The sequence below is a fragment of the Priapulus caudatus genome, unplaced genomic scaffold, assembly GCF_000485595.1.
Source record: "Priapulus caudatus unplaced genomic scaffold, Priapulus_caudatus-5.0.1 Scaffold120, whole genome shotgun sequence".
Lineage (NCBI taxonomy): Eukaryota > Metazoa > Priapulida > Priapulimorpha > Priapulimorphida > Priapulidae > Priapulus > Priapulus caudatus.
Window position 1 is genome coordinate 615,099 of NW_014577181.1, and position 11,087 is coordinate 626,185.

General features: G+C 41.0%; 1 protein-coding gene across 6 annotated transcripts in view; it reads right to left on the minus strand.

The window, feature by feature from the left end:
• LOC106805596 (anoctamin-4-like) overlaps window positions 1–11,075 on the minus strand; it is a 45,251-nt gene extending 34,176 nt beyond the window's left edge. For 4 of the 6 annotated variants that reach the window (XM_014807256.1, XM_014807255.1, XM_014807251.1 and 1 more), the window contains exons 1-2: window positions 10,967–11,075; window positions 10,355–10,470 (exon numbers count right to left, since the gene is read on the minus strand). In XM_014807256.1, coding sequence (XP_014662742.1) covers window positions 10,355–10,445 — 91 coding nt within the window. In that variant the 5' untranslated portion in view covers window positions 10,446–10,470; window positions 10,967–11,075. Of the gene's footprint in view, window positions 1–10,354; window positions 10,471–10,780; window positions 10,843–10,966 lie in introns of those variants that run through there. The other 2 variants (XM_014807252.1, XM_014807258.1) reach the window with 2 other exon arrangements.
• Between the last annotated feature and the right edge of the window lie 12 nt (window positions 11,076–11,087).

Here is an 11,087-nt window from a genome sequence, read left to right on the forward strand (position 1 = left end):
GGGGCAAAGCAGCCCGAGAATAAAAGTAAATTGTAAACATGTATGTTTCCGTTTACATCTCGCATGGGCTGCATCGCACAACTGCGATTCATAAAAAAATATGCGTAGCAAATGGCTGAAAATACATCGCGAATTGCGATGCGATACCGGGAAAATTATTCCCTGTAGAGTGCATCTATAGTATTATAATATCGTATAGCAGTTCGTTACCAGGAGGTAAAGCATTGTAATATCGGGCTGGGTGCACGGGAGGAGGCATTCCTGGGAACATTTCTATTTATGGACTCTTGATTATATCTGATATATCTGCTTCATTGTAATACGTTAATTAATGCAGCATCTAAGCACCTATGAATTAGTTGCCTGGGTCGTGTTGATATGCATTTACGTTAATCTTTTTAAAGAAACTATTCAATGCCTTTTTTGAACAAATTGTTTTTTTTTCAAATCAAGTGAGATTATCATCCTTATAATATACATAGCAATGAAGATTATCTTATTCACTTTACTAAAGCAAAAATACCAAGACATTATACTTCAGTATAAAATATGCATCATTTTCAAGGTGACTGAAAAAATCACATATCCCCATTTCATAATTTTCATGGAGTGTGCCCATGGAGTAACCAAGTAAGCCGATTGAGAAAAACTACATGAAGTAGGGAAATCAACACCAATCATTAAAATTATCATATTTGGTTTCTGCTAACTGCTCTAACAATAGCCGAAAGTATTCCACTATTTGCTCAAATTGCTACCTGGTTGATGTTGGATGTGTTTTATGCATACGCGTAGCATGGTAGCACCAGGAGTAGATGATTTATCTGGTAATCACGTACTAGCCGTTGTAGGCCGGTAGCGCTGCATGGTGTTACGCCCACACGCCCACTCACTCGCACGTGAGTACGTATTGTATTTCCCCGCCCTCAATAAATATAGCCAAAATTCCTGCTCGTCAAGTGAGCTGTCTCGGCAGTAGAGTAGCCTCGTGTTCATTCTAAAATGGCTTGGGTGCTCTAGTGGGGTGACATTAAAAATGACCCTTATTTCTCATTCGAATTATCATGCGTAGAGAATCTATTTATCTAATTATATCATCTTATCATTTCCATCTTGACAGCGCCAAGTTATTAGTTAATAAAGCGAATTATTAGCTCTTGATATGACATAAGGTAGCTAAATTACACCGACCCTAAACCTACAGACCCATTCCAATATATATATATATATATATCTTGAATTGCTAGATTGCGTTAACATTTCTCCAATAAATTCTTCGGTCTTCCATCTCTCACAAACCTACTATTTCAATGAAGTGAACTTATCCAGCAGGTATTGCATCCGTACTTCCTGTTATTACAATCCATCTTTACACCGTATTTCTATGCATCATCATAGCAAGTGTTCTCCCCCCTCATCTGCCCACAATAACAAAAACCGAAGGCCATTCGAATTATACGTAAAACACGCATTTTATCATGAGCTAATTACACATTATGTAATGCTAATAATGTATTATTAGCTCTTGATTTTGTATTAATCGTGACAACATCAGGTTGTAACTGCAAGCCCGGATGATTTCGTATTGACGGTGACGCACCGTGGTTGTGTAATCCTTCAACACGTCACCGCGAATTGGATGCAGCAGGGATACCTTGGGATTACGGTGTGTATTTTATGTATTATTTGAATGTTTTATAATATCGGTTTCTTGTCGTGGTAAAGAGAGCGCGCCTACGGGCGCGTGCGCGTCCTTATCTTTGCTCACACTATCGATCTCTGTTCGATATCTCTGCCCTGGGTATAACCATGAACTGTATCCGGTGGCGATTGAAGCGTGCGGCTGAGTGTTATGTGGAGGAGCCACTCCTTTACGCAAAATGTCGCAATAACGTGACGACAGTACCGTGTTAAAGCGATCGAGGAAAGGCTGCCTCAAAAGTCTGGTCTATTCTTGCCTTCTGGGTTAGCCCTCTATTTGGGCCAAAGGCTAAGGGACCCCAACCTGACAGAACATGTGCATTAACAGAAACGTTAGGTTGCCAGTTCCTGATTCTTCAGCGCTGTTCTTCCAGCAATCCTGCTTCTGAACGTTCGAAGGTGTTTCTGCTTCCACAGCCAAGCAGTTTTTTTTGTTAAAATGGGTTGATAGAGTATGAGCATATGAGCAATGCTCAAGCGCCCAAACTGCCCTATTTAATTAGAGATCACCAGTTTGAACAAATCGGAAGATGCCCCTTGAAATGATGGGGTAAAATGCCTATTCACACCCACTACTTCATGGCAAACCTTCTTTACAACTTGATTCCTGGAACGTGCGGATTGTGTTCTACTAACTTCGTCCATGAACATCCATACACCATGATTCACAAAATATGGCAGTTATTAACTGTGATGCTGAAGCTGACTATACATTCTACTGGTGTGGGATACGTACCTGATGCAGTATCCGACATTCATGGATCTGCGGAGCGGGGGATGGCGTGGTGAACTGAACGGGGTAGCTACTGCTGCTGCTGCTGCTGCTGCTGCTGCTGCTGCTGCTGCTACTGCTGCTGCTGCTACTGCTGCTACTGCTGCTGCTGCTGCTGCTGCTGCTACCGCTACTGCTGCTACTGCTGCTACTGCTGCTACTGCTGCTGCTGCTGCTACTGCTGCTGCTGCTGCTGCTGTTGCTGCTACGACTGCTGCTGCTGAGGATGGGAGGAGAGAGGAATCGGACAGCGCCGTGTGGCATGCCATCAACCTGTTGCAATTGACACCTGCTATGTGGCGTGTGCCGCCTGCTGTGGCGCTCGGATACCGGACCCACAACTCACAGACATGCTCCATACTATCGAGATTTCTTTGATCGACACGTCCAATCATCGGATGGACGGATAAACGGATGGAAAGATGGATGGATGGATAGATGGATGGATGGATGGATGGATGGATGGATGGATGGGGCATGGGATGGTATGGATGGCATGGATGCGAATGGCCATGATGAATGGCCATGCGAAGGATGCGCATGGATGCGATGCGCATGATGGATGGATGGATGGAATGATGCATGGATGGATGGATGGATGCGCCATGGAGCGGCTGTGGATTGGCGATGGATGGCATGGATGGACCATGAATGCGAAGGCATGGATGGCCATGCGCTGGATGCCGATGGATAGATGGCATGGATGGAATGGATGGATGGATGGATGGATGGATTGATGGATGGGTGGATAGATGGAAGGATGGATGGATGGACGGACGGACGGACGGACGGACGAATAGACGGATGGATGGATTGATGGAAAATATGGACGGATGATCCTTACAAATCTGGGTGCGCAAATTTGGCATCAAAACATTTTTATACATTCATCTATATTTCAACAGAACAAAAGGTATACTAGTATATATATGCTTCTAATATTTCGCCATAACTGTAACTATATATTGGACCATAGTGTATCAGTTCATGCACTGCAGTGCTATGCGCAATGTCAGAAATGCACCGCACTGCCAACAGACCACAACTGTTGCAGTTGACACACTAGGGTCGCCTGCACAAACACATTCACAAGATCACTTGGCCGGAAAAAACTACAGATCTTGAAAAGCGCATAACCAGCTCTACCAAACGGAACAGGAAACTATCTGTGATGATTATGATTCAATACAGTACATTACCTTATCATCCATTCACGGTGAGCCTGCGCGAATATAGTATGTATTTTTTACCATCATTTGCCATTCATGATTTAGATCGCTACTGAACGTGAACATTATTTCAGAAACAATTTATCGGAGACTGTAAAATTATAATTATATGACATACCATAATTATTACTAATTAAAAGCTGGTCATGTGTTAAATGCTACACTCGACCATAAAATAAGACACTGGAGCAACAAACGCAGCAATTCAAAATTCAATTTTAGAATTAATTTAACATTTTAGAGTGACCTACGTATTTCAAACATATTCAGTTAGCGTAACGTACACTTGACTGCTCGTACCTACAATCGTCTATTCGTAGCGTACGAAATGAAACGCAAGCGCAACATACTACGACACCAATTTCACACCAGAGCAAGTATCAATAGGGATGCGCAGATTTTTTCTAGTGATGACCCCCCATGAAGCAGAATGTTCGCGGTCATTTGCAGCGGCGTCAGCGGGGCGGTAGAGTAGGAGCAGGCAGACCCATGCACTAATGTCTGCCTGCTTCATGGCTTTATGATGCGCATATTGCGATAGCATCTGCTGCCACTGGTCTCCCGCGCATCATTGCCACTGGCCACTGCCACTGCTCCAGTGACACATGTACATACAATCTGCAGCTCACAGTTTCCAGGGCATTACGATCCTATAGGCGAGACAATATTACATCTGCACCATAGCGCCGAGCTAGTCACAACGAATTTGATGCAACCACACTTCAAATGATGTCGCAAAGCGATGAATTTTATTATGATCGCCATTATATAACCGACTACTGGTAAACATATTGCCAAGCACAGGTTGCACTGTGCATGATACATGCTGTATATGCGAACCACTGTGCACTTCATCGTGCACTGGGCTGGTGACTAACAGGCCAGAATTAATGAAGCCCTGGCGCCAGCATAAGCAGCCGTAACATTCGCTGAGACTGATCTAGGCTTAAAACACGATCCGTACTTGTGGACCATAAATTCAGCCCCAGCGTGCAGTTTACAATGGGCAATTACCGCGCATTTACAACGCACTGCCGAGTAATAGATAAAGAAATGCTTGTAATGTTATTCAGACGCCAACGGAACTAGACCGCTGCACGTAATAACATTCTAGAACACACAAAATTTCTAAATGAGCAATTTACCAATACTTTGTATGTGTGGGTAGTTTCCGATTGTTACTATATATAAAACTATTATCAATCCATACTTTTTTTTAATGTTTATGATAATTAATTATACTGGTGTTTTATCACACAACATAATTATGTCTTGATCTCGCTCTCTCTATTGCGTTGTTGTATTATCCGGAAATTGAGCAAAAATATAAACGCGTATGAGAACACCTATGCGAATTGCGAATGCACATACACCTACACATACACCTACACGAATGCACATATATGAGCTCCAATTAATTACACCTTGTCACGCGCATAAACATTTCAAGGATAACATTTGGATTGAACCTGCGTGTGCCATCCATACACGCGTGTACCTCTACACTTAAAAACTATATATTTCAGACGTAAAAGTCAGTGATCTGTCGCTGCTTTACTACACCGCTGCCAAATCCAAACATTAGCAGATGTTTTATAATCACAGCAGTCACGGCATTTAGTACAGGAAACGCGTGTGATCGAATTACGCGACGTGTTTTCTTGAAAAACGATTAAGAGGGAATAATCTTCTTTGTCTTTGTGTACGCCGCTGACGCGCAAAAGCGGCAAAATCAAACATGTCGGCCTCCCCAGCTTCAAACCCTGCAGGTGACGACAACCGATAGCTGATGCCTATATAGAGCTGTAATGCCTATAATAGGGACGTACTGCGGATTGGGGCCATCTAGCTGCTCACCGATTCGCTTGTGACACCCCCCCCTCAGTAGACGTTAGATGAGCGCTGTCGCTATGCGGCACTTGTTATAACAAGTGAACACTGTTCTTGAAATGGAAACAAAGATGGAAGCTGTTGGATGTGTATTCGTGCTGTGAAGGCGTGAAATCAAGCGAGAGTCGAGTGAATTTAGGGATCCCGTTTTCCTACCTGCTATTTATATAGTGTAAGTCAAACTCCACGACAGATGGCGCTCTTGCTCTGGCTCAATTCTACGTATCCGGAGAACGTTGTGCAAAGGTGGCGCTGCATGCAGTTTGAGTGTAAGTGTGCACAGTGCAGCCGCGAGAGCAATGGCCGCCGGCAGCATATGTTTTGCATAGGATTTGGACGGAATTTACAGGAAACTGTCGGCAATAATAGGTGAAAGAGAGTAGAAACATTAAGAATTTGGTAGTAAATAGATTTCGTATTTATTTAGCATTATATTTTATTGAAACGCTTCAAGTGCCTTTGGTCTAAACGACTGGACCCGGTTTCGGAGTCCTGAAAACTAAACAACCGGCTCTTCTCTGATTGGTCAGTTTCTGAACATAACAGGACAAATATATAATAGGACAATTTTTAATGCAAAACATAAAGAAATATATTTAATTCCGAACATAAACAGAAGTTACAGAACAAATAAATGAATAGGGGCCTACAGAACAAATAAATGCAGAAACAAATAAAATACAAAGAAATACAGAAAGCAGAGGAAAATGAAAACATTTTAGGGGGTTCGAACACCATCCCTTACTATCATGAAGCGAAAGCTCTACCATTGAGCCACTGAGACCAACTTAAAATTTGTTGATATAGACCCAAACCCTAACCCAAACCCAAACCCTAACCCTAACCCTATCCCTAAAATAAATTAAAATTAGCCAAAAATAATAAAAAATAAAATGAATAAGTGACAAAATTAGCCAATCAGAGAAAAGAGCCGGTTGTTTAGTTTTCAGAACTCCGAAACCGGATCCGGTTGTTTAGACACTTCCTTAATGGCATGCCTGGCTGAGTGAGGCACAGCCACAGCACACAGTCACAGGCACTTGGAACGTCTCAATAAAAAAAAAAGTAAACACAAAATGTATTTACTACCAAATTAAGTCTTAAAGGGTCTATTGCGAGAATTTTCCAGTGTTTTCCCCACTTTTATGATACCTACCGTTATTGCTTGAGTAACAGCAATTGTCTAGAGTAACGATAAAATGGCTTAGAACCTTCGTATTCACCAAATCCAATGAAATCATGCACGATTACAATTTTGCGTTCTGTTTCTGTTTACCATTGCCATCTCTCGAATTTTCTGTTTCCTGATTCTGACAGCCATTTACATTTACTGGGCAAGGTTAGCGAATGCGAGAATTTCGTCAGTCTTTGTGTGATTTCACGTGACACAGCTCGGTTACGAACAGAGACAGTATGTTTTTATAACAAGTTAACACTGTTCTTGAAATAGAAACAAAGATGGAAGCTGTTGGATGTGTATTCGTGCTGTGAAGGCGTGAAATCAAGCGAGAGTCGAGCGAATTTAGGGATCCCGTTTTCCTACCTGCTATATATATAAGTGTAAGTGTGCACAGTGCAGCCGCGAGAGCAATGGCCCTCGGCAGCGTATGTTTTGCATAGGATTTGGACGGAATTTACAGGAAACTGTCGGCAATAATAGGTGAAAGATAGTATAGAAACATTGAGAATTTGGTAGTAAATAGATTTCGTATTTATTTAGCATTATATTTGATTGAAATGCTTCAAGTGCCTGTGGTATAAATGACCGGACCCGGTTTTCGGAGTCCTGAAAACTAAACAACCGGCTCTCTTCTCTGATTGGTCAGTTTATGAACATAACAGGACAAATATATAATAGGACAATTTTTAATGCAAAACATAAAGAAATATATTTAATTCCGAACGTAAACAGAAGTTACAGAACAAATAAATGAATAGGGGCCTACAGAACAAATAAATGCAAAAACAAATAAAATACAAAGAAATACAGAAAGCTGAAGAAAATAAAAACATTTTATGGGGTTCGAACACGGTACCTTACTATCACGAAGCGAAAGCTCTACCATTGAGCCACTGAGAATTTGTTGATATAGACCCTAACCCTAACCCAAACCCTAACCCAAACCCAAACCCTAACCCTATCCCTAAAATAAATTAAAATTAGCCAAAAATAATAAAAAATATAATGAATAAGTGACAAAATTAGCCAATCAGAGAAAAGAGCCGGTTGTTTAGTTTTCAGGACTCCGAAACCGGATCTGGTTGTTTAGACACTTCCTTAATGGCATGCCTGGCTGAGTGAGGCACAGCCACAGCACACAGGCACTTGGAACGTCTCAATAAAAAAAAATGTAAACACAAAATGTATTTACTACCAAATTAAGTCTTAAAGGGTCTATTGCGAGAATTTTCCAGTGTTTTCCCCCACTTTTATGATACCTACCGTTATTGCTTGAGTAACAGCAATTGTCTAGAGTAACGATAAAATGTCTTAGAACCTTCGTATTCACCAAATCCAATGAAATCATGCACGATTACAATTTTGCGTTCTGTTTCTGTTTACCTGCCAATTAAAGAGAGCAACTGACAAAAGCAGCACTCTGTGAGTTCTTTGCATCCATCTGTGACCGCTAACTGAACACGGAAAAGCCCGCTTTAAACATTGCTGCACTCGCCATTGAAGCCCTTACTAGAATGAACGTATGGCAATTATTAATGCAATGCTAACAAAGAAATAATCGAAGCAGCCGCATCACCATGGCCAAGCGACAACATGGGTACATATAACTACATGCGAGGGTCATCCTCATGGACATGGTCATACACACCAGTTACTATATATAGACGTTCCCAGGGTGTGACTACTGTACAATATAGGCCTAATAAATTCATAACAAAACAAGCACGCACTATGCATCACAGGTAGCCTGAAGGCTGCCAGCCATGGCAACCATTAAAGCTGCATTATCAGCTAATTAATTATCCCAGCATTGCAACCACTGTGCGCACAACCAAGCTACTTAGCTTGCTAGCTACTGTCTACTTTGGCTCTCACATAATATTAATAGCCTTTGTTGCTCTTCACAGAAATAATATGCTAATTAGACTATATATTTCTATATAACTATAAGTGTCACTATCAATTTCTATGGTTGCTCTGCATTATGGAGCAATGTAGAGCAACGTGGAGCAATGCAAAACTAAGCAGAACGATGAAGGGTATAGTGTTAGATCTATGCTGGCTGAACCCTATATAAATGTTTCGAAAATAGTAAAGTTTTTTCCTGAAAAGCGGCCCGAACATTTCATCCGTCACAAAAATCGTGTCTCTCTCTACACCCTTCGCTCTATTGCGTTAGCTGTGATAGGATATATCCTATGGGGCACCCATTTAAATTCAAGCTGGATGTGTCATAGAACACGCAATGTCTATATAACACTGCCAGTTTTAAACGAACCGATTTAACCACACGCACGGCACATTAGATGGGAATTAGGGGCATTTACTATAGCGTTTTATTTGCCTTTAGGGCGCACGCAGAACAGAAAATCGATAGCGTACATCTTACAGGTGAGCAGTTTGAAGATATGATCACACAGCTTTAACATAGGAATCTAATTAGGGAAGCTGCGGGGAAACGATACATTCGGCAGGAGAGCGAGGCAAGTTATTACCACAGACTACGCTGATTACTGAAGACTGAAAAAGAAATGTACAAAAACCTCTAGAGACTTTTCCATAACCACTAATAACTAACTATTGGTACCGTAACTGTCAAAATTAAGCAATACACACCCTTACTAGTTTCATGTTTATAAATATGTCAGATGCTAAAAATCAATTGCTGACGCTATGACAACACATGTTAGCGTACGCGGTACCAAATATGTGTGTCAGTATATAGCAGGGTGCGGCTCTAGCTATATATATAGTCAGTCTACTGTGCAACAGGCATTTCCACTAGTAACCCCACCCTATGTATTTCTGCCAAATGACACACAGTTTCAGGTATCTTCTGTTCTCAGAGGAAAAAATTTCCAAGATATATCAATCTTGGGATTTCTTTGAACACCTCCCACCACTACCTGATCACCTCTACCACAGGCATACCCTACACCCTCATCCCAAATTTAAATAGCTCAGAGGACCGATTCTCAGCCCAATAAGTGTTTGGCAGCTTTCTGCATCATTACCAACAAGCCACATCATCTTTGAAAATAATTAAATTAAGAATGATATAACTTCTAATTATAAGTTGAAATTTATAAATGGTGGGCTATTGAATGTATATGATGTGTAAAGTCTTAGCAATTAAGAGGTGTAACCGTGTAACTGGAACCATAGTAACGCTATTCACTTATTCGATTTATAGTTAGATTTTTTCTGCTGGATAGTCAGATGGATGGATTTTTTCTGATGGATGAATAGCCAATTATGCTTTTGCCAACCAAGAGATTTCTGAAGGCCTTAACCCTTGTGACTGGCTAACACTGATTTAAGATGTAGCTTAAAGAAATGTTTACCTGTTTTAAATAGCATATGATACTCTTCCACTCTCACAGATGTGTTGGGCTGGGCTTACTATAGTACGGTATGCTCACTACAGACACGCCCATGGATTATTATACATAAACGTTATATACGTAGTTATAGTTACTATTTCAGAATACGTACGAAACCACCATTTTTCTTTTACTTTTAGTCTAACAAAGTAATACAAAGGGATCATATAATAACTCTGAAACATTTTTACTAACATACCAATTGGAACAGGTGAACTCCTCTCCGCCATCTCAAATCCGGTACCTGGCTGGTTCGGTGTAGCTAATCCATACGAGCCACCGTCGGTCATGCCTTTCTTCGAAGCTTACAATAGTCTTTAAACAAAGGCAAAATCGCAACTTAGGAAGCTAAACCAAATGTAACGACTCATGATGTATCTGCGCGTGTGCTGAGAGAATCAATGACAATGTTCTCAAAGTATGAGAACCAGATGAACAAAACACGCACTCAAGTTTTACGCGAGTTCGCGATTCCTTTCTTCTCTTCACGAACAACTCAAAACATTGTACTCGGGTTCATACGACAACTAAACAGCTACGGATCACAGTGAATTCAACGCAGAAACTTTAATAATGTCACTAATATGTCCTATTAACAATGTAATGAAGATAATATCATAATTACGTTTGCTATTTGCTAGCGACAGATTGCGAAAGGAACAATCTTTCTTGTAGACATTGCTGAAAGTGAAAATGACGTTTATACTCGACAGTGACACCAAACAAGCAATGCTTCTTCTTCCTCGTCTTCTTGGAGGCGCAACTGGCTCTTAATGTAATCACTCCACAAACAATGCAAATACTAACTTACTTTCAGGGCGTTTGAAGAAGCATCGTTTGAAAAAAATGTTCTTCCGCACTCACAACTTGAATGTAGTAACAAAACTTCGAACATTTAAGCTAGTCGGCGCCACTATCCACTGGCATTATCG